The sequence below is a fragment of the Schistocerca americana genome, chromosome 8 (assembly GCF_021461395.2).
Source record: "Schistocerca americana isolate TAMUIC-IGC-003095 chromosome 8, iqSchAmer2.1, whole genome shotgun sequence".
Taxonomy (NCBI): Eukaryota; Metazoa; Arthropoda; class Insecta; order Orthoptera; family Acrididae; genus Schistocerca; species Schistocerca americana.
Genome location: NC_060126.1, coordinates 488,293,380 through 488,317,969, shown reverse-complemented (window position 1 = coordinate 488,317,969; position 24,590 = coordinate 488,293,380). Strand labels below are relative to the sequence as shown.

Genomic DNA, 24,590 nt, shown 5'->3' with positions numbered 1-24,590 from the left:
CCTTAAATAACATCATGTTATTTTTTGTTTTCTATTGCTGGCGATGCTTTCAATTCTCTGTAAATACTTTTATTTCTTTAATAATGCACATTCATATTATATTACTATCCAGATAAACTTAAATATCTTATCATTACTGAATCTCATCACAGTGTAACATGGACTGTGACGATAACAACTTTGATGTAGCTTCCAGTTTGTGGAACTGGCGGCTGTTTAGGGGAGGGCCTTACACTATGGACAGGCGTGGAGGGGGGTGAATGGGCGGCACTTATTCCGGGTGAAATCCTAGCGCTAAGGGCACGTCTGCTGAGCCCCTTTGCACACGTGAGTTGCGGAAGGCCGCCGGTAGCAGCTGTGAGCTCCTTAGCGGCTGGCGGCGAACGCCTGTGTCAGCGCCGGGTTGAATAACCGCCGCTTGCTGCCGGCAACAGCGGGTGTCAAGGCAACGCTCCCCCCTCCCCCACCCCTCTGGTGTGAGGCCCGCTGCAGCCACGACTCCGGTGTGGGGAGCGAGCGGTGGGCGCGCCCACCGGCACCTGCTGGCAGAGGAGGAGGAGGACGGCAGTGAAGAGAAAGACGGGGCGAGGTGCGCCGAACCGGGAGGGAAGGAGACGGAGAGGCGGCGGCGAGTCTTCCCTTCCCCTCCCACCCTCCGCGGCACCCACTGCCCTGCGGCGCCTTGTTACTCTTGTTTTACGAAACGGCGAACCGAGGAACGGGTTTTAAAAGCTTTAGGCCAGCCGTCGCGCTAGACACAATATTGGCGTGCGGTCTGCGAGCAGGATCTCCCGACCAGCAAGGACTTCGCACACCACTGCAGCGCACGAGCTCTGCTGTCCGCAGGACCAAGGACGTCAAGGAGCACATTCCCGTAGGGGGTTCACGTTGCCATGGGGATACAGGTAAGGGCTCCCTTCCTTAATCGTCAGTATATCTCACTGAGTTTCTTCCATATAAGTGTCTACAGAAAACTCCAAAGCTCCGTAGTGTGGCACACAGATAGAGAAATATTTAAAATTTGTTACGAATTTCTGACGAAATTTATTATATAACATAATCGCTCTAAGAGCGATGAATTCCCTTCTTTGCTTTTCAGCCGATGCGTAATAATTTTACTGATTACCTATCAGTCTTGTGAAACCTTTTCTTTTAATTTATAATTTGTGGGTAAGCCCGTCGCTAAATAAATTAACCGCAGTTGCACCTTTGCCAACACAGTTGTTTACAATGTATTGTTTTCTTTGTGTAGCTGTATTCATTTGTCCATACGTCACACAAAACCAGCTGATCACGGCTTCTGTGTACATATTCAGCTGATTAAATGGTCATAGAGAAATATGAGTTGGCTCACTGAAACATGTATATTTTGTATACCAGTTATAGCTAAATAAAGGAAACTGACGTCCCTTGTTACTTTTATACAGGTTCAAAATCCCACTTAGAATAAATTGTCATAAAATTTCTCAACTACAGAAATGACAATATTCTGACATTCCAAAGACGTATTTAGACTTCCATATACAATCTCTTATCTACATACAGCACATTAATGTTGTTACGTGGTAAACTGGCTTTTACAACACAAGGACACCTACTTGCATCTCATTGGATACGTAGCATTTTTCCATCGTCGGAAAACCTGGTCACCACGTGAATATACAGTATTACACCTTTTCCTTTCGCGGTCTTCAAAAAGTACTAATATTACATATTTTGCACTCTTTAGAATTGAAATCTTGCACTAGAAATTATAATGATTAGAGAGCTTTAAACCTATTTAAAAATATAATTTTAAAACAATAGCACATGACATCAATTCACATTTTTAATAAATTTAATGTTTTTCGCAGGAAATATATCTGTCCAGCTTCTCTTCAAGCGTAGTAAGCTAGCTTCCATTTCTTTTGTGGGTAATCTGAGGGACTTTTTTAAATGTAATGCTCACTACGATAAGAAATTTACCGCAAATGTGAAAATATTCTAGGTAGTTCGTACTATGGTTCAGTATACTTACCCCTGTCCACTTCCAGTTAAGTGGTTTGTCTGTCATTAATGACAGCTCTCGACAAAACCATAACCTTGCCTTCCTGATCACAAATATCTTCACGTCTCTGTAGTTGCAGGGTAACGGACAGTAACTACACTCATAGACAATAGATAAATAAAAATGAAAAATAAGCAGCACGAAGGAATTATACGAATGGGAAGGAAATCGGTAGATATGATGTACATGTACAGACAAACAAATGATTACAATTGAGAAAATTGGGTGACTCACTCGTGAGAAAGAGCTTCCAAACTTGAGGATGTCAGTAAGCATTGGTACAACCCTGGATCTCATGCAAGCTGTTACTCGGCGTGGCACTGATTGACAGAGTTGTTGGATGTCCTCCAGAGTCATTTCGTGCCAAATTCTGTCCAATTGGCACATCAAATCGTCAAAATCTCGAGCTGGTTGGTAGGCCTTGCCCATAATGCTCGAAACGTTCGCAATTACGGAGAGATCCGGCGGCCTTGCTGGCCAGGGTAAGGTTTGGCAAACACGCTAGAGACCCTCGCCGTGTGGAGGCGGGCATTATCTTGCTGAAATGTAGCCCAAGGTGGCCTGCCACGAAGGGCAACAAACTGGGGCGTAGAATATCGTCGATGTACCTCTCTGCTGTAAGGCTGCCGCGGATGACAACCAAATGGGTGCTGCTATGAAATGAAAGTATACTGCAGACTACCATTTCTGGTTGGCCCGTATGGTGAACGACAGTTAGGCTGCTATCCCACTGCTATCTGGGGCGCCTCCAGACATGTCTTCCCTGGTCATCGGAACTCAGTTCGAACTGGCACTCGTCAATGAAGACAAGTCTACTCCAATCCATAAGATTCCAGGCTGAGTGTGCTCGACACCACTGTAAACCCGCTTGCCGGTGTACAGAGGTCAATGGTAGTAGGCGCAAGGGTAGCCGTGTGTTCAGCCCTTTTTCTCTGAGCCGCCTATTAGTGGCCCTTGTGGTCACTAAAGCACCAGCTGCACGTAGGATCGACGATGATGATGAATTTCGGAGGCTCTGATTGCCTCTCTGACGAATACTCGGTCTTCACTCTCTGTCGTCTCTGTAGGTCGGCGGCTTCCTTTTGATGCTGTGTTCGGACATGGTTCAGCCTTCCCTGACAGCACATCGAATAGTGGCATCTCTCCTTTTCAAATGTCGAGCGTTTCGCCGATCACTCCAGCCGGCTTCTTTAATCCCAACTACACGACGTTGCTCCCTCTTTCGTTCATCTTTGCTACATGCACAAATTATTGACACTGTGGCTTCACGAGTTTTGTTGAATTAGGGAAAAGCTCATTGAAACTATATTCTCACTATGTGAATCCGGACACTTTCTTTTCACCGGCCGTTATGTCGCCGAATGAGCAAACAAGGAACATCTCGAATCTCGCTTTCAAGCGTCAACGTCTTCCTCGGACTCCGAGTTCATTAAGACAAACTGGAGAAACTCTTTGGAGTTTGGAACCTAGGAAGAAGTTACTGGCAAAGCAAAACATTGATGTGTTTCTCGACAGGTCAGTCGGTAAGATTGAGACCACCTAAAAGAAAGTGTTTGTGTTTGGCTCCCGACCGCTCGCCTTCTTTTAATCAGGGCCTTTCGTGAAAAGAAATACTGTTCAGGAATGTTTCTCTTTCAATGACATTAAAGCTTCCACTGTGTGGGCTTGACTATTGTGTCCCCAGAGAATTAGTATCCTTGCAGGGAAGCTACATTTAAGATAGTTACCCAAAAGCCTCGCTTCATAAGTACGGTGATATCATCTTCATAATTGTCAGCAATTGCGACTTCCGTGTAGCGGCATCTTGTAAAATAAAGTTTTCAGCAGTAAGTACAGATTAACAACGAAGTCATATAACCAGATTACTGGTTTCTGTAATTAGTATATGGTCCCGGCGGAGGTTCGAGTCCTCCCTCGGGCATGGGTGTGTGTGTTCGTCGTTAGGATAATTTAGGTTAAGTAATGTGTAAGCTTAGGGACTGATGACCTTAGCAGTTAAGTCCCACAAGATTTCACTCACATTTGAACATTTAATTAGCATAACTGAATACAACGATTCTGTGCATCAGAAAAGAATTAAAGGATGAAAGTGACCTACTGTACTTTTTATACCTAAATATGGTTTCCGAAACAAAGAATAGCTTGCAACCTGTGTGTATTTCAAGTTTTGACTTATGACAGTGCAACATCAGATGCCAATTCGAAGTCATCTCAAAAACTGAGGCTTCGTCGAGGAGTAAGTGAAAGACTCATGCTGATAATTAGTAGGCGAATCTGGAAAACAAGTTTATGTATAAGGGAACGAGCTTCACTGACAGACATGACTGTGACCGTATTGAGAAGGAAACTGAGATGGTCGGGATATGTACGTTAGACGCATCAATGAAGTTCTGTACTAGATTGACATAAGTATAAAGAAATAACGAGACGACAACCTGATGGCAGGTGAGTAGAAGACTTAAGAAGAAAAAACGCTGGTGCAACGTGAATGCGTGCAGCACAAGACTGTAATATATAGAAAATTCTAAAGCAGGCATTTCTACATCTACAGTATCTGATCACCCTTATGAAATACGAAATTTATGATCAGATGTTAGGAGAGTCGTATACGACAGTATAAAAGGAGTGGGAGAGAATTTTGTCGTCAGCAGAGAAGAAGTAACTGCAGGGTGGGACGGACAGGAGAAAAACAAAAGAATTGTTCAAATGGCTCTGAGCACTATGAGACTTAACTGCTGAGGTCATCAGTCCCCTAGAACTTAGAACTACTTAAACCTAACTAACCTAAGGACATCACACACATCCATGCTCGAGGCAGGATTTGAACCTGCGACCGCAGCAGCAGCGCGGTTCCAGACTGTAGCGCCTTGAACCGCTCGGCCACTGCGGCCGGCTCGGACAGGAAAGCTCACTTCCTTCGAATGTGGACTAGTCAGTGGATGTCACCTGGTAACAAATACACCATGAATATTTCAACCCTTCTAGATCCGCACTAGTCGACTGTTGGTGATGTGACGGGGACGTGGAAACGCGAAGGTACAACCGTAGCTAAACCAAGACCCGACCTCATATACTGACGGACGTGGACCGTCGCATGTAGCAGAAGGTTGTTTGTAAAAATCGCATGAAACCAGCGGTAGGAATCACTCGTGAGTCCCAAACTCCTAGCTACAGACCTGCTAGCAATATGACTACCCTTAGAGGTACAATGGTCGCACAGTTCCTCACAAGCCACACATTTCTGTAGTTAGTACTAAGTGACGCTCGAGGTCGTGTAAAGACTGACGCCACTGGACAGTGGATGACTGGAAACGAGTGGTCTGGCGCCACGGATCACGCTATAGCCTGTGAGAATCCGATGGATCTGTTTGCATTTGAAGTGTGCCTGAAGAACGTTAGCTGCCATCAAGCACAGTGCCAAGAATGAAGCATAGAACTGGTTCTGTTAACGTACTGATGTGTTTTAAGCGGTCAGATGTGAACCACATACTGAGCTTAAGGCAAAAGAACCGAGCACTAAATGTGGAATGATATGAACACATTTTATTGCATTAAGTAGAGGAACAATTCGAAGGCGACAACTGTCTCAGGATGACAATTCAACCTGTCATAAACGAACATCTGTGACTCAAGGTTTGTGGACAACAATATTCTTGAATTGGACTGGCCTTCCCAGATACCCTAGAACCCAATCGAATGCCTTTGGCGTGAGTTACAACGTCGACTTTCCTCCATACTCTAAGGTACAACGTCAGAACCTACTATGGTTTAGACTTGATGAAGGCTGTGTTGCCATTCCTCCAGATACTTACAGACACCTCCCAGCAGAGTTCAGGCCGTAATACGGCCGAAGGGAGGGCTCACCATATTAATGTCCACTAATAGGTCTCTCAATACTTTTGATCAGTTGGCGTAAATCTGTACTCTGCAAGCCACCTTACAGTGCACGGTGTGTGGTACACAGCGGTGCATGTCGAATTTCTGCTTCTGTTAGTGATGATGACAATGGTGATGCTTCTAAAAAACCTCCGACGCTATGCTGTATAGCTAAAATTCAAACCCAGGGAAGTATCATTTTCCATGGATATCCGCGAAGAGACTCAAGCAGCATTCATTGTAACACTTCATTAGAGTTACATAATGTAAAAAAAAGTGATGACGCTGAAGTTCTCACGACGTAGAAAGCTCTGTCGAATAGGAGAAATGCATCGTCATTGGTGGATTTGGTCTGATAAGAGAGGTTCGCGTGGAGTTCTTTATGCACAGTGTGTGTATACCAGTATGTTCAGTCCACTAATCCGGGTGAACTGTGGAATACTAGAGTGTAAAGTCCCGTTGACGATAGGGTCATTAGGGACAGAGTACAATCTTGGCTAGGGGAATGAAGTCGGCTTTCTCTTTCAGATTGGAGCACGACGGTATTCACCTTGAGTGATTGTGGGAAATGCCGAAAAGCGCAAGCGTTTTGGACGAAAGAGGATCTGAATGGCAGCCGTGCTGATTGCGGATCTGAGTTGAGGAAATAAGGTGCGTCGATATACATCCTCCCTTGAGGACAGGACATTGTGGTCCATATGGTTTCTTTCGTGCCGTCCGGTGTGGCCGAGCGGTTCTAGGCGCTTCAGACTGGAACCGCGCGACCGCTACGGTCGCAGGTTCGAATCCTGCCTCGGGCATGGATGTGTGTGATGTCCTTAGGTTAATTAGGTTTAAGTAGTTCTAAGTTATAGGGGACTGATGACCTAAGATGTTAAGTCCCTTAGTGCTCAGAGCCATTTTTTGTTTCTTTCGTGTGCTGTGTGCGCAGTTTCATCGATAGTAACGATTCTTTACCTTTTCGTGTCCAGAAATCAATCATAGTCTTTCAGCCCAGCATTGGGCTACGACCAGGGCTTCTTCCTCGTCCAGCGATATATCGTCGAGGTTGCATATGTAGGGACAGTTTTGACAGGCCAGGAGGTGTTATATATCTTGCACAGCACCACAGTCGCACTTGTCGTCTTTCACGTTACCCTGACTCCACCCGATCATGTTTGTTTCCACTGGGGCCACCCCTGTTCTCATGCAGTTCAGGGTCCTCTATGTCTTCCAGTTTGTTGCGCTGTCGCCAGGCACTACCTATGTGTTGGATTGTCATGTGTTGGTTCTTCAATGGCCGTACTTAAGTATCTTTTACGAGATCTGAGTCGTCCAATCTCGCACGTAGTGTCAAAGAGAGGATGTGATCATCATTTTATATTGCATGGTAGACTGTATCGATCTGAAACTTATCCCTCAACAAGGTGGTTTCAGACCTTGCAAGTGATGTACCAGTCAAATCCTGTAACTGAAAGAACATAATAACACCAAAATGATATTATGCTAATCATGTGCACATTGAACGCAGACTCACTGTACACCTTTGCATTTGACGTGTTAAGCGAAGCCCAAAAAGGTCGTCAGTGGCTCATTACCGAACGAGCTATTTGGAGCCTCAAGCGATAATCACTTAATGTGATAACACAATACGTTTATTTTATTCGTCCGTCAGACTAGCGTTTTCTATTAACCCTAGGAACTACTCTATTCGATCATTACTGTCAGCATCAGACGTGGTTCACTCCATCACAGTCATTTCAAGCTCAATTCAAAGACGTTACATCACATGTAAAATAAGTCAGCCAATGAGCGGCTACTCAAGAATGTAACTGCGTCACGTGAAGTAAGCATCAATGAGTCAGTTACAATTAATGAAATGTTACGGGCTATTACGCCGTGGTCGAATGGATTCCAGATTAAAACCTGACTATTCGTAACAACTGCGGAAGACATTTTCAAGGGGGATCGTAGCTTTATTGAATGTCCCATTCATACCCTGGCTTGCTACTGACTACAGTAAAATTCCGCTTCCGCCAACTTCCGCACAGTGGCGTGACGTCAGATGTTTTGAATACACGAGGTTGGTCGTTGTCGATTGCCGTCGTCCGCTATTGCTATTATCCCATAGTGGAAAACTGGTACACATCTTCTTCAGCACCGGAAGCCAAATGTCATTCAATTTCACGCTCTCCTGCCTCCTACTGAAATTGCCGGCCGCTGTGGCCGAGCGGTTCTAGACGCTTCAGTCCGGAACCGCGCTGCTGCTGCGGTCGCAGGTTCCAATCCTGCCTCGGGTATGGATATGTGTGATGTTCTTAGGTTAGTTAGTTTTAAATAGTTCTAAGTCTAGGGGACTGCTGACCTCAGATGTTAAGTCCCATAGTGCTTAGAGCCATCTGAACCTACTGAAATTCCTGGGGTGTTTTGCGATCTTCTTGGAATCTCTGTATAGCCGCTCAGGGTAAGAGATTGCAAAAAAAAACCAGCACTTTCCGTAGGATGGAGGAGCGCGTGAAATAGAATGACAATGGCATTCTGGTGCTGAAGAAGATGTGTACCAGTTTTCTACCATGGGACAATAGCAACAGTGGACGACAACAGTCGACAACGTCCGATTGCGCTCGCGTATTCAAAATATGTGACGTCGCGCCACTGCACATAAGCTCGAAGCGGAATTTTGCTGTAGTCAGTAGCGAAACAAGGTGTGAATCGGACAATCAACAAAACTACGATCCCCCTTGAAAATGTCCTCCGCAGCTGGAAACGAAAGGTCGGGTTTTAATGCGAAATTTATTCGACCACAGCATAACAGCCCAAAACATTTTATTTCAAATGGTTCAAATGGCTCTGAGCACTATGGACATAACATCTGAGGTCATCAGTCCCCTAGAACTTGTTGTTGTTGTGGTCTTCAGTCCTGAGACTGGTTTGATGCAGCTCTCCATGCTACTCTATCCTGTGCAAGCTTCTTCATCTCCCAGTACCTATTGCAATCTACATCATTCTGAATCTGCTTAGTGTATTCATCTCTTGGTCTCCCTCTACGATTTTTACCCTCCACGCTGCCCTCCAATACTAAATTGGTGATCCCTTGATGCCTCAGAACATGTCCTACCAACCGATCCCGTCTTCTGGTCAAGTTGTGCCACAAACTTCTCTTCTCCCCAATCCTATTCAATACTTCCTCATTAGTTATGTGATCTACCCATCTAATCTTCAGCATTCTTCTGTAGCACCACATTTCGAATGCTTCTATTCTCTTCTTGTCCAAACTATTTATCGTCCATGTTTCACTTCCATACATGGCTACACTGCTTTCAGAAATGACTTCCTGACACTTAAATTTATACTCGATGTTAACAAATTTTTCTTCTTCAGAAACGCTTTCCTTGCCATTGCCAGTCTACATTTTATATCCTCTCTACTTCGACCATCATCAGTTATTTTGCTCCCCAAATAGCAAAACTCCTTTACTACTTTAAGTGTCTCATTTCCTAATCTAATTCCCTCAGCATCACCCGACTTAATTCGACTATAACTTAGAACTACTTAAACCTGACTAAGCTAAGGACATCACACACATCCATGCCCGAGGCAGGATTCGAACCTGCGATTGTAGCAGTTGCGCGGTTGCGGACTGAAGCGCCTAGAACCGCTCGGCCACACCGGCCGGCAAAAACATTTTCTTAATTGTGACATTTCCGGCCATGAAAATTTACATTTTACAGTGAGTCAGTTGCATCTTAAATGTAGCTACGCTGTGATTAATTTACTGAACATAGGTTTGAGCCATTCGACAAGAGCCCACTGACCCCCGCAGATAAAATAATTTTGGTGGGTAGTCAACTACTTGAGATGACAATCATTGAATCTACAGACCAGTTGTCCCTGTGGTAAACTGCGGTTTCGTATTGTGGACAAATCCTTTACAATTCTTTTCCCAGCCAACTTGATTTGAGTTTCCCGGTCAGTAGCACAGGCGAATTCCGAATGAGTCATTCGGGAATTCGGTAAGCATAGCTTCCCACAAATTTATCATATTGAGTTACTGTACTTCTCCCACTACACCTCTGTCCCAGCAAAGCTATACACGAGAAAAAGCTTGATGGAAGCTTTCTCCACTGTTGAAAGATCTGACATTCTTTTATTTAACAATATCGTACATCTTTATGGAAAAAAACACTCCGTCTACAGGTCACAAGTGGCCCATTGGGACCATCCGACTGCCATGTCATCCTCAGAGGAGGATGCAGATAGGAGGGGCGTGGGGTCAGCACATCGCTCTCCCGGTCGTTATGATGGTATTCTTGACCGAAGCCGCTACTATTCGGTCGAGTAGCTCCTCAGTTGGCATCGCGAGGCTGAGTGCACCCCGAAAAATGGCAACAGCGCATGGCGGCCTGGATGGTCACCCATCCAAGTGCCGACCACGCCCGACAGCGCTTAACTTCGGTGATCTCACGGGAACCGGTGTAGCCACTGCGGCAAGGTCGTTGCCGACATCTTTATGAAACATCCTTTAATTTGTTCTGCAAAGGACTGATTTCCATCGCTATTAGGGAGAGTCTTTGCTGCAAGTTAGCATCACTTCATTCTGTTATCCTACACGATCTAAACCAACATATAACAACAATTTCAACTGTTAGCACAACATATTTCCAGCATCCAGTGCAATTATCATTATAGAATCAATGGAAATAGACACTCTTGGCGCAAAATCATACCACGACATCACTGGCGGCTAAGTGCTGCCTGTCGACGGTCATGTAATTCGTGCCCCTCCACTGATTAATCACTGACAAACACTGCAGTATTAGAAGCAGCCATAGGACCTTCTCTAATTGCCTTTAAATGTACAGTATTTAATATCGATCTTTTGCAAAGCCATGTAGAGATGTCTCGAACACTGTACCTGCTGTGATTTGGAGAATGGTCCATTTATCTTTAACTCTGTTTCAACTTCGTTTCTACTTGCCTGTGATCCTACAGGGTGCAAGTGGATATATACATGGCACTCAAATTTACGTGATCTGGAGTTCCTTTTGGAGAACCATACAAGCAAGCAAGTCAGAGGAACACAGCATAGAGCTTGTTCAGTTTCAGGACAGGTTGCTTAATATCAAAAAATGGAACTGCACAACAGTGGAAAAAGTGAAATATATCTCCCACCCAGGAAGTAAGGCGAGGCGGGGAGGCCGAAACAACAACGTACCTATCAGATATAGATTGGCCCGGCCGAAGGACGTTTTTTTTTTCAATAAAAGGGCTCTATTTATATCCGATATCAGGACGGAAATGATTAATAATTTCCTGAAATTGTGCATCTGGAGCAAAGCGTTGTATGAAGGTCAAAGGTCGTCCTTCGTAAACCTGAAGAAGAAACGGAAGCATTTGAAATGTATTATTGTTTAGAATTGTTACAAATCAATGGGACAGATAAATTACGAAACGAGGAAGAACTGTAAGGGACAGCTGAGGTTAGAAGCGTTTGGAAGATCCTTACCACAAGAAGGGACAGCTTAATGTGTCATCTTATACAGCATCCAGAAATAATTAACTTGGTCTTGGAATGAGAAGTAGAGGGGAAAAAATATTAAAGACAGGCCAAGATTAAACTAAACAAAACAAATTGTAGATGACTATACACACAACAGCACAAGTTGGAGATTAGCACCAAAACAGTCGAAAGAACAATGACTGTAAGAAACATGATTCACGAGGTATTTCGCCAGATGCTGCTGAACACGAATAAACGAGCGACGAGAAACATTACTGTTCGACTACGCTAGTGGCGATAAATCACTAGGAATAGTAAGAATCACTAAATATCTGGGAATAACCGTCCGAAGAGACGTTAAGTGCAATGAACACATAAAAACAGGTGTAAGAAAAGAACATGTTGGGTTGAGATTCTAATAATACCACCATTTGCAAAGTAGGATAGAAATTAGATTAATACTGTTGCTCACGCAGCTTACGTTCGCTTTATCGGGCAACAACAAAGTTATTGACTGTGGATGGTATCGTCATAATGTAAATAATGAAGTCACTGTAAAAAAGTCATTAATTGTGGCACTTATCTTGAATGGGTTCCCACGTAGAATTCGTCGAAGTTGTTATGGCTCATCTTGCTGATTCTAGGGTGATTCCACTGACTGCTAGAAGGTCCAGATCTGTATTTTAGCAAGATTTGAAGACCTAAAAAATGTGTTTTTCAGGAAATTCTTAATGATCAAACAATTCCAGAACAGAACAATGGTATAGTAGAAATAGTTTTTCACTTGGTATTCACGATCCACATTTTTACTAAACTTCTTTTAAATTCACATATACTTCTTCTTAATTGTCACATCATCAACAAAACAGTTTTGTATCAATCTTCATATATTTAATTTCCACTTTAACCAAACACAAGACTTAAGTGTTCTTTTACAAAGCGAAATAACAACTTCTGCAAAGTGAAACAAAGACTGCTCTGCGCGCATTCGCGCCAAAACGGTTACAAGTAAATCAAAGATTATGACAGTCTCACAGAAGTGAATACCAACAAGAACCATATCACTGTAATATATCGATACATCGGAGTACCTATACATTAATAAAACCAAATGTGAATATTGTAACAAAAATATGTCTGTTATTACACAGAAAAGTAGTACGACATTACTGGTATCGAGAACTGGAGTTGGAGTGACGTAATGGTCACGTAAATAAAGAACCATTACTAGATTCACTGGAAGAATCTTAAGAAAATGTATTTCATCCTCAAAAGAAGAGGCTTAAAAATATATGTACAACAGATTGCTGAATATTGCTCATTAGGCAGAGATACAAGCTAGGTAGCCTTAATGGAAGATATAGAGCAGATTCGAAAAAGAGCGATACATTTTGTCAGGGCATCGTTAAGTAAGCGCGAGGGCGTTACGGAGAGATTCTACTGACAGACGCTACAAGGGAGGTGTTCTGCGTCACGGAGAGGTTCGCTGTCGAAAGAAGAGTCGGGCGGGCGACATATTACTTTCTCCCGCACTGATCTTGCGAAATGAAAACGACGAAAAAAATCACAGAAATTACAGTTCCTAGGGAGATTTATCGACACCATTCGCCAGTGGAACACGGAATGAGGGAAGAAACAGTGGTACCACAAGTAACCTCCGCCACACACTGTAAGGTCATTTGCATGTATAGACTTACATGAGGACGTGAACTGCAAGTGGTAAGTAGTTTGTTGTTGTTGTGGTCTTCAGTCCTGAGACTGGTTTGATGCAGCTCTCCATGCTACTCTATCCTGTACAAGCTTCTTCATCTCCCAGTGCGTACTGCAGCCTACATCCTTCTGAATCTGTTTAGTGTATTCATCTCTTGGTCTCCCTCTACGATTTTTACCCTCCATGCTGCCCTACAATGCTCAATTTGTGATCCCTTGATGTCTCAGAACATGTCTTACCAACCAGTCCCTTCTTCTTGTCAAGTTGTGCCACAAACCCCTCTTCTCCCCAATTCTATTCAATACCTCCTCATTAGTTACGTGATCTACCCATCTAATCTTCAGTGTTCTTTTGTAGCACCACATTTCGAAAACTTCTATTCTCTTCTTGTCCAAACTATTTATCGTCCACGTTTCACTTTCTTTCAAGACACTGTCCATTCCGTTCAACTGCTCTTCCAAGTCCTTTGCAGTCTCTGACAGAATTACAATGTCATCGGCGAACCTCAAAGTTTTTATTTCTTGTCCATGGATTTTAATACCTACTCCGAACGTTTATTTTATTTCCTTCACTGCTTGCTCAATATACAGATTGAATAACATCGGGGAGTGGGTAAGTAGTACCCACCGCAAATGATGAGACTCCACACAGATGTGTTGGTCAGTCTCTAGTATGCCGATAAATGGCGTCACGTCGCTCTCCTTAGTTCTGAGACCACAGTGAGCGCGTAAAGATGCTTAGGAAGTAATGTACCCCACCAAGTATGTATGGTGGTAAGAGATTTCACCTGATTTCATGCAATCCCACATAACATATGTGCCATGCGTTCCTTCCTATTGATAACTCTCGGCCGCACACTGCAGAGGCAATAAAGAACGTCCTACAGCGTTTTAGATGCCAAGTGTTCGATGACCCACCATAAAGCCCCGACTTGGCTCCTTCAGAGTTCATCTCTTTTGAAATTAACCGCTGTCTATGAAGATAATAATTTGGGACAGACAACGAGATACAGTCCAGCGTAGATAATTGTCGGAAATCACAGGAGGCTGCCTTCTATGACGAGGGTACTGAAAAGTTGGTACAACGCTACGATCAATGTCTAAGTCGGAGCGGCAACTATACAGAGAAGTATCAGGGAGGTGTAGCTAACTGTTGCAAATAAAACAGTTTAGATTTTCATTGGTGTTCCCTTTTCCCGACCGATCGTTTCTTACTTTCCGAGTAGCCCTGCTAAGTTTTGTCGTCACAGGACGCCGCATATGGCATTTGCCGCTATGGGGGCGGATGAGCCGTAGCGGAGTGTGGCAACTGTCCTCCGTGGGCATGCTGCTATGTTTTGGCTCCGCCGCTGCCGGGTTGGGCAACCGCGCCGTGCGTCTCGAGTTGGCCCCCGTTCGTCAGTCTGCAGACGGTCCGCACGCACGGCTGCACGCGTTTACGCAACTCGGATTGCTGGGCCACCCTTCACCCGGCTTCCTTGAGTGTGATGTCGGACGTTACGTGTTGGCTGAGAGCCCTAGGAGGTTCTTACCCTGGCTGCCTCTGCTGCTGCAAACGTATCGCCCACAGAATTTTTCACGAGACACTGACTATACAGCGCGTTGGAAAAGCAATCATCTAGATCTACATGATTACTCTGCAATTCACATTTAAGTGCTTGGCAGAGGGTTCATCGAACCACAGTCATACTATCTCCCTACCATTCCACTCCCGAACAGCGCGCGGGAAAAACGAACACCTAAACCTTTCTGTTCGAGCTCTGATTTGTCTTATTTTATTTTGGTGATCATTCCTACCTATATAGGTTGGGCTCAACAAAATATTTATGCATTCGGAAGAGAAATTTGGTGACTGAAATTTCGTAAATACACTGCTGGGCACCGTAAATGCAACACCAAGAAAGACAGGAGGTAGCACGGCAAAATTTATTTTGTAGATAACATGTTGACCAAGTATCAAATGATTACGTTTACAGACGTCTGTGACATGTGGTTCCTGCCAGAATCAGAAGCCAGAGTAGACGCCATTGTTGGAGATCACCGCTGCCACACGTCTCGGCATTGAGTCAAAGAGACGTTGGATGTGTTCCTGGGGTACAGCAGCCCAAGCAGCTTCCACACGTTGCCAAAGATCATGTGGTGTGGCAGCTGGGGATGTAATCTGGGTCACTCGTTGAGCAACCATGGACCACATGTTTTCTATCGGCGAAAGATCCGGAGAGCGAGCCGGACAGGGAAGCACTTCAATCTGGTTATTGACGAAGAACCTTTGGACAATGCGTGCCACGTGTGGTCGCGCATTATCCTGTTGAAATATGGCTGTGGCCGAGCTCTGAATGTAAGGAAGGACAACTGGCTCCAGCATCTCGGATATGTAGCGCCGGCTATTTAAAGTACCGGCAATGCGTACTAGAGGCGTGCGAGAGTAATATCCAATACCGCCCCATACCATAATACCCGGTGCAAGACCAGTGTGGCGGTGCATAATGCAGCTGTCCAGCATCCTCTCTCCACGGTGTCTCCACACTCGAATCCGACCATCGTGGTGCTGCAGACAGAAGTGTGCCTCGTCAGTAAAGACAACGTCATTCCATTCTGCCGTCCACATCCATCTGTCATCACACCATTGGCGACGGAGACGTCTGTGGTTCTGCGTCAATGGTAGACGAAGCAATGGACGTCTTGCAGACAGACCACTCTGCTGTAAACGGCGTCGAATGGTACGCGCAGACACTGGATGGATGCGTTACAGACGCAATGTGCTGTGCTATGGTTCGGGATGTCACTGAGCGATCCGTCACAGCCATGCGCACAATTTGCCTATCAGCACGTGCAGTGGTGCACCGAGGTGAATGCGCTCGACCACGTCGGTCCGTCGTACCCTCCTGCATCCAACGGTCACATATCCGCATTACAGTTGTTTGGTTTCGTCCAACACGACTAGCGATTTTTCTGTATGATAATCCACAATCTCGGCAAGCCACTATCTTTCCTCTGTTGAACTCGGATACTAGATCAAACGATGTTCGCTGTTGTCTACGAGGCATAACTGATCGTCTTGTGAAACAACCACAAGGTAAACACACGTGCCGAACGTACACTCGTCGAAATCGTCATTAAATGGCGCTATGAGGTGGCGCCACAGGCGCGCGTGATGTGCGTCTGCGCTGAAATTCTAATCAGTTGCATATCTCATCGCTGCAAACCCATGGTGTAAATTTCACTTGATTCGGATGCTTCCTTCAGGGTGTTGCATTTGCGGTGGCCAGCAGTGTAGATTTCGTCGCGACGAGAAACGTCTTTGCTTTAATGACTTCCATCCCAACTCGCGTATCATATCTGCCACACTCTCTCCCCTATTACGTGATAATACAAAACGAGCTGCCCTTTTTTTGCCCCCTTTCGATGTCCTCCGTCAATCCCACGTGGTAAGGATCCCACACCGCGCAGCAGTATTCTAACAGAGGACGAACGAGTGTAGTGTAAGCTGTCTCTTTAGTGGACGTGTTGCATCTTCTAAGTGTCCTGCCAATGAAACGCAACCTTTCGCTCGCCTTCCCCACAATATTAGCTATGTGGTCTTTCCAACTGAAGTTGTTCGTAATTTTTACGCCCAGGTACTTAGTTGAATTGACAGCCTTGAGAATTGTACTATTTATCGAGTAATCGAATTCCAACGGACTTGTTTTGGAACTCATGTGGATCACCTCACACTTTTCGTTATTTAGCGTCAACTGCCACCTGCCACACCATACAACAATCTTTTCTAAATCGCTTTACAATTGATACTGGTTTTCGGATGACCTTACTAGACGGTAAATTACAGTATCATCTGCGAACAACCTAAGAGAGCTGCTCAGATTGTCACCCAGGTCATTTATATAGATCAGGAACAGCAGAGGTCCCAGGACGCTTCGCTGGGGAACACCTGATATCACTTCAGTTTTACTCGATGATTTGCCGTCTATTACAACGAAATGCGACCTTCCTGACAGGAAATCACGAATACAGTCGCACGACTGATACGATACCCCATAGGCCCGCAGCTTGATTAGAAGTCGCTTGTGAGGGACGGTGTCAAAAGCTTTCCGGAAATCTAGAAATACGGAATCAACTTGAGATTCCCTGTCGATAGCGGCCATTACTTCGTGCGAATAAAGAGCTAGCTGCGTTGCATAAGAACGATGTTTTCTGAAACCTTCAGTATCTTCCACATGGATGAAGTTTTAAAGTTGGGCTGAATTTTAGCTTCTGCAGCGAAATTAAACCCTTACTTAGGCGCCGGCCGCTGTGGCCGTGCGGTTCTGGCGCTGCAGTCCGGAACCGCGGGACTGCTACAGTCGCAGGTTCGAATCCTGCCTCGGGCATGGGTGTATGTGATGTCCTTAGGTTAGTTAGGTTTAAGGAGTTCTAAGTTCTAGGGGACTTATGACCTAAGATGTTGAGTCCCATAGTGCTCAGAGCCATTTGAACCATTTGCACCTTACTTAGGCGTAACATGTAAGTAGCCGGTTCACACTGTTGCCAGTAGGCGTCTTCATATTGCTGCTGGCTCACTTTCAGTACCCGGGATGCATCCAGTCAGTACGGTGACATCAGTGCGACAAAAACAGTTTCCCAACCAGTGTCTTGAAACTCCTGGTGCCATTCTCGAACGCCTTGAACTATATCAGGTACTGTGTCTATACACTGGACTCCGCGTAATCGTAACTGAATGCCACCTGCAGAAATAGAGAACGCAAAATGTCACTGCTAGTTGTCTTACGGTTATCTCGACTCGACACATGGGTAATGAACTAGGGAGCAAGCGAAATAGCAGGAAACGGAGCCTCTAGCGGCAGCACATGAACCGGGAACATATATCTAACACGAAGGTGAAACTATGTCATCGATTCATAAGCTAAAAGTTATCGCAAGTCTGTATCTTCATTCATACAGAAGATAAACTCATATGAAACAGAGCGAATCTTTTTTTGGAAATTTGTGGCAAGGTACTATGGGACCCTAGGCTTACAAACTACTTAACCTTAGTTAAACTAACTTACGTTAAGGACAACACACACACACACACCCATGCCCGAGGCAGGACTCGAACCTCCGACGGGGGCAGCCTCACGAACCGTGACTAGGTGCCAAGACCGCACGGCTACCCCGCGCGGCCGAAGCATTTTGAAATATCCTTTGGCTATTCCCTATATATATACCATTATCTCCTAGAATTGGCGACTGCTACGTATCTTTTACTCGTTATCATGTACCTAATGAAGAATTCCGTCTCTTAAATTGTGGGTAACTCGCATAACGGTTCCTATGGACTCTACACGTAATACAGTGAAGAGCCAAAGATACTGGTACATGTACGTAACATCGTGTAGGCCCCCCGCGAGCACGCAGAAGTACCGCAACACGACGCGGCATGGACTAGACTAATGTCTGAAGTAGTGCTGGAGGGAACTGACACCATGAACCCTGCAGGGCTGACCATAAATCCGTAATAGTATGGAGGGGGTGGGGGTGGGGGGGTGGAGCCCTCTTCTGAACAGCACTTTGAAAACATGGGGAGTTTGGTGGCCAGCGGAAGTACTTAAACTCAGAAGTGTGTTCCTGGAGCCATTCTGGACTTGTGCGGTGTCGCATTGTCCTGCTGGAATTGCCCAAGTCTATCGGAATGCGCAATGGACATGAATGGAGGCGGCTGGTTAGACAGCATGATTATGTACCTGTCACGTGTCAAGTCGTATCTACCCGTATCAGGAGTCCCATATCACTGCAACTGCACACGCCCCACACCATTACAGAGCCTCCACCAGCTTCAACAGTCCCCTGCTGACATGCAGTGTCCATGGACTCATGAGGTTGTCTCCATATTCGTACACGTCCATCCGCACGATACAATTTGAAGCGAGACTCCTCCGACCAGGCAACATGTTTTCAGTGATCAACAATCCAATATCGATGTTGACGGGCCCAGGCGAAGCGTAAAGCTTTGTGCAGTGAGTAATCAAAGGTGCACGAGTCACCCTTCGGCTCCGAAAGTCTATATCGATGATGTTTCGTTGAATGGTTCGCACCCTGACGTTTCTTGATGGCTCAACATTGAAATCTGCAGCAATTTGCGGAACGGTTGCCCTTCTGTCACTTTGAACGATTCTCTTCAGCGTCGTTGGTCCCGTTCTTGCAGGATGTTTTTTCCGGTCGCACCGATGTCGTAGATTTGATGTTTTACCGGATTCCTGTTACTCACGGTACACTCGGAAAATGGTCGCACGGAAAAATCCCCCCTTCATCGCTACCGCAGAGATGCTGTGTCCCATCGCTTGTACGGCGACTGTAACACCACGTTGAAACTCACGTAACTCTTGATAACCTGCCATTGTAGCAGCCTTAAGCGATCTAACAACTACGCAGCCCCATATTCTGCCCGTATATACATCTCTGTGTTTGAATACGCGTGGCTATACCATTTTCTTTGGCACTTCTGTGTAAAATAGATTTTTTGTGATCGTCAAATATAGTACTAACGTACACTGTCTGATACCATACACCTCAGTTTAACGGGAATTGACCAGTAGATGTCATTTGAGGTGAACAAGCCAGTATAAAACGAAGCACGTCATTCTAGAAGCAGTAGGGGCAGAGTGGGTCGGTCATTAGAGCTCAGTATGTTCAAAAGTGGACAAGTAATTGGATGTCACTCGAGTATCAAATCCATCAGGGACATTTCAGCCAATCTAAAGCTGCCTATGTCGATTTCTGGTGATGTGACTGTGGAGTAGAAACGCGAAGGATCAACCACAGCTTAACCCAGAACAGACAAACGTCTTGTACTGATGGCCAGAGTCTGTGCAGCATAGCGGAGGGTGAATGAAAGAAATAGCGTGAACCCGCGAAAGCATTCATTCACGAGTTTCCGAAATGCTACGATCAGTCCAGCTAGCACAATGACTGTGTCTAGGGAGTTATAAAGAATGGATTACAACGATATAGCCATTCGTGATAACTCACATATTTCTGTAGCCAAAGCTGAGTGACAGTGAGATGTTGCAGAGAGTGACCGCACTTGACAGGGAAAGATTGGAAACGAGTGTTTTGGAGTGATGGATCACACTATATCCAGTGGCAATCCGATGGGAGGGTTTTGGTTTGGCAAATGCCTGGACAGTGTTGCCGGAGGTCATGTGCGGTGCCAACAGTGAAGTACGGAGGTATTCTTACGGTATGGAGCCCTTTTTTCATGTTTATGTAGCTGTCCGTCTTGGCGCTTAAGGAAACGTCAATGCGGAAAGGTAGTAACACGTTTACAGCACTCTGAACTGAGTAGATTAGAGTAAAAGTTCGGAGACTATCATTCCTTGTATCAGCATGACAATGCACCGTGTCATAAAGCAGCATCTGTGAGGCAGTCGTTTGTGGATAAAAACATTCCGGAAATCGACTATCCTGCCCAGAATCTTGGCCAGAACCTAATGGAATATCTCTGCGATGAGATCGAGTGTCGACTTCGGTCCAGATGCCACAGTGCGACATCACTCACTTCTCTGGTTTCTGCTGTTGAGGAAGAATAGGCCGCCATTCCCCCACAGACATTCAGACACCTCACTGAAAGTGTCCCCAGCCGAGCTGAAGCCGTTATAAAGGCGAAGTGTGGGCACAGTCCACATTAGTGTCCACGAATAGGCGTCCGGATACTTTAGAGCAGATAGTGTATACTTGCATTGCCACTACAGTATAGTGGCGCGGTGCATCTCGAGCCACACAATGCGCCTTGTGTGCAGTTTCCTGGCTGTCAAAATGCCTCGATGGATTTTACACAGCTTGAACTACGCGCGAATTTTCACTTTACGGCAATAAGCGCCGACAATGCACAGTTGCGCGTCGCAATGGGGTACATTGCAGTCGAGTCACTCGAACACTCAGACGTTATCAAATGGTTCAAATGGCTCTGAGCACTATGGGACTTGACTTCTGAGGTCATCAGTCCCCTAGAACTTAGAACTACTTAAACCTAACTCACTTAAGGACGTCACACACATCCATTCCCGAGGCAGGATTCGAACCTGCGACCGTAGCGATCTCGCGGTTCCAGACTATAGCGCCTAGAAACGCTCGGCCACTCCGGCCGGCTCAGACGTTATCGCCAGACACGAAACAATGAGTATTGTCGTAACGCTCGTGCATACTCTAAAATACCAACTGGTGACAAATAGGTAAAAATAATGGCTCGCAGATATAGGCAACAGAGCTGCGTACTATCTTTTTGGAGACAGTTACGAGGGCTACGCCAATCTAGAAAGTACGCAGTCGCCTTCGAACGATCAATTTGGCCTCTATGAGTTCATTTCGACCAACGGTACAAATCACCTTCAACAGTGGTTCAAAATGGCTCTGAGCACTATGGGACTTAACTTCTGAGGTCATCAGTCCCCTAGAACGTAGAACTACTTAAACCTAACTAACCTAAGGACATCACACACATCCATGCCCGAGGCAGGATTCGAACCTGCGACCGTGGCGGTCGCGCGGTTCCAGACTGTAGCGCCTAGAACCGCTCGGCCACTCCGGCCGGCCCTTCGACAGCGGTGCGCGAATAACGTTGGTAAGGAAAGACCTAGACTAGAACTTGGATTATTGGCATCCGCTTATCTTCACTGAAAGTGCTGGATTTATTTGATGCCTGTTTACTGTTGTAGGAGGAGGATCCAAGCACATGCTAATGAACGGTATCTCGTTAGGTTTTTATTTTACAGAAACATGTTTCTAGTATCGCACCGTCTCGAATATTTTACAGAAGAATGTAAAGGCTGATTCTAACGGCTTCGAGGAAGGTCAGTTTGGGTTCCGAAAAAATGCAAGAACACGCGAGTTCATATTGAACCTACGATATTTCTCAGAAGTGTGATTGATGAAACGAAAACCTACGATTATTGCATTTGTAGAAGAGAAAAAGATTTTGACACTGTTGACTCCAATACTGTCTTTGAAATTGTCCAGATAGCACGGGTAAAATACAGGGAGGGATACATTATCTACAAAATGTACAGAAACCAGACTGCAGTTTCAAGCGTTAGATGGTATAAAATCAAAGGTGTAAGAGATGGATGTAGCCTTTCCCTGATACTATTCAATATGTAGGTTGAGCATTCGGTATAGAACGTCGAGAAGAAATTTAAAATTCAACGAGAATACGTAAAAACATTGCACTTTGCTGGTGAAATTGTAATTCTGCCAAAAACGGCAAAAGACTTGGAAGAGCAGTTTAAGGGGATGGACAGTGTCTTGAAAAGAGGTTATAAGATGAAAAGCAATGAAAATAAAACAAAAGAAATCTAATGTAACCGAACTGAATCAGCTGATGCTTATAGAATTATGCCAGGAAATGAGACACTAAAAGCAGTCCATGAGTCCGCACTATTTGGGCAGTAAAATAAATTATGGTGAGAAAAGTATGGAGGATATTCGAGGGTATTCCCAAAAGTAAGGTCTCATATTTCTCTTGTAAGTACATAGACATGTTTATTTCTACAGCGGTTTACATCAGTTTACAACTTGAACATTTAGCTATTTTTCGACATAATCACCATTACCGTCGATGCGTTTTTGTAGACGCTGTGGCAGTTTTTGTATGCCCATGTCATACCAGCTCACAGCCATGCTGTTCAGAACGTTATGAACCTCTTCTTTCACCTCGTCGTCGGAGCTGAATCGCTGGGGCGACAATTATCGCTGACAGGTACTGTGAGACTCTGAAAAAACTCAAATGGGGAATTCAGAACCGTAGAAGAGGAATGTTGAGCAAGGGCGTACACATTCTCCATGACAACGCTCGTCCACACATCGCTCGGCAAACCGTTTCTCACCCGCAACAGTTTCAGTGGAACATAATCACTCTATATTCGTGGCTTGGCTCCCAGTGACTATCACCTGCTCCATAGGTTAAAAAACATTTGGCCGGAAAGCGATTCATCTCCGACGACGAGGTGAAAGAAGTGGTTCATAACTTTTTCTGAACAGCATGGCAGCGAGCTGGTACGACACGGGCATACAAAAACTGCCACAGCGTGTACAAAAATGCCTCGACAGTAATGGTGATTATGTCGAAAAATAACTAAATGTTCAAGCCGTAAACTGATGTAAACCATTGTAGGAATAAACAGGTCTACGTACTTATAAAAAAATAGGAGACCTTGGGGGATTACCCTCCTAAAATTCGGACTGAGAACAGTAAGAAAATCGTTTATAATGAAGAAAAATTTGTTAACATAGAATACAAATTTGAATGTTAAGAAGTTTTCATGAAAATATTTGGAGTGTAGTCTTGAACGGAACTGAAACGTGGGCGATACGCGGTTCTGACGAGAAAAGGACAGAAGGCTCAGAAATGTGGTGCTACAGAAGAATGTTGAAAATTAGGTTGGTAGATCGAATAACTAATGGGGAAGTACTGAATCAAATTGGAGGGTTAACAGATGTGTGGCACAACATGATTAACATAAGATATTTGTTGATAGAACATATTGTGAGCCATCAAGGGATCAGTAATTTGGTACTGGAGGCAAGTGTGGAATACCAAGGCTGGAAAATGCAATGTAGGTTGCATTATTCATGCGGAGATTAAGAGCCTTGCACAGTACAGACTATCGTCGAGTGCTGATGAAACCAGTGTTCGAATTGAAGGACGCAGCGAAAACAAGATTTATTCTTGCAGCCCCTGTCCACACAAGACAGCAGATAAGGAAGAGCCGCAAAACTTTCATGAGCTGTTTGGAAAGCCGCAGATTCACAAAAGCAAGACGAGGCGTGGTTGATTATTACCATGAAAGTCACGAACAGTTGCTGAAAAAGAGAGAGTTGCGCCTTGTATGACAGCACAGCGTTTGTGAGTCCCGCTCAACAGAAAGGGACGGCCACCTTTCTGTTTGGAGGCAGGAAAAGTTCACTTTCGCTCTCGTTTCTGGCGGAGATGCAGCATCAGCCGCGCGTCCTGGCTCTCTACCGCAGTCGATGCGCTGCTATCCAGGCGCGCTGAATATCATTTCACAAAACCATTACCGATATCTTTCTTGATTTTTAAAGAGTAATTTTGGCAGCTAATATTCTGTGGACGAATTTTTAATCACAGGCTGTCCGCTAGTTCTAATTGAACAACGATAGACAACAGTTCGTGTTACACACATATCTTTCAGCTGTGTAGTCTGTAACTGCATGAAAAGTTCGTATAGAAGCACCTTCGCTCCCTTTTCTCAAAATGCCACTACCGTCTACGGATGAACGAAGAACATAACTGAGCTTTGCTTTTAGCCGAAACTAAACGCTCCTGACGACACTTTCAAATCCAAGCAAGAAATTATGCGTGAAAGGAACTGCCTATATTATTACTAGCAATGAGTGACACACATGTAGCATTCTTGGTCTACTTTGTTTTCTTTATGTAGCAGTGATGACTTAAAGGTTCTTTTAAATTACCGATACCAGTCACAA

General features: G+C 44.9%; 1 protein-coding gene and 1 pseudogene across 2 annotated transcripts in view; one reads left to right on the top strand and one right to left on the bottom strand.

Moving 5' to 3' along the window:
- Nucleotides 1-655: 655 nt before the first annotated feature.
- LOC124545983 (translation initiation factor IF-2-like) overlaps nt 656-24,590 on the top strand; it is a 132,393-nt gene continuing 108,458 nt past the window's right edge. The window contains exon 1 of one of the 2 annotated variants that reach the window (XM_047124947.1): nt 656-905. In XM_047124947.1, coding sequence (XP_046980903.1) covers nt 894-905 — 12 coding nt within the window. In that variant the 5' untranslated portion in view covers nt 656-893. The remainder of the gene's footprint in view (nt 906-24,590) is intronic. The other variant, XM_047124948.1, reaches the window with a different exon arrangement.
- On the bottom strand, nt 10,286-10,403 carry LOC124546285 (annotated as a pseudogene).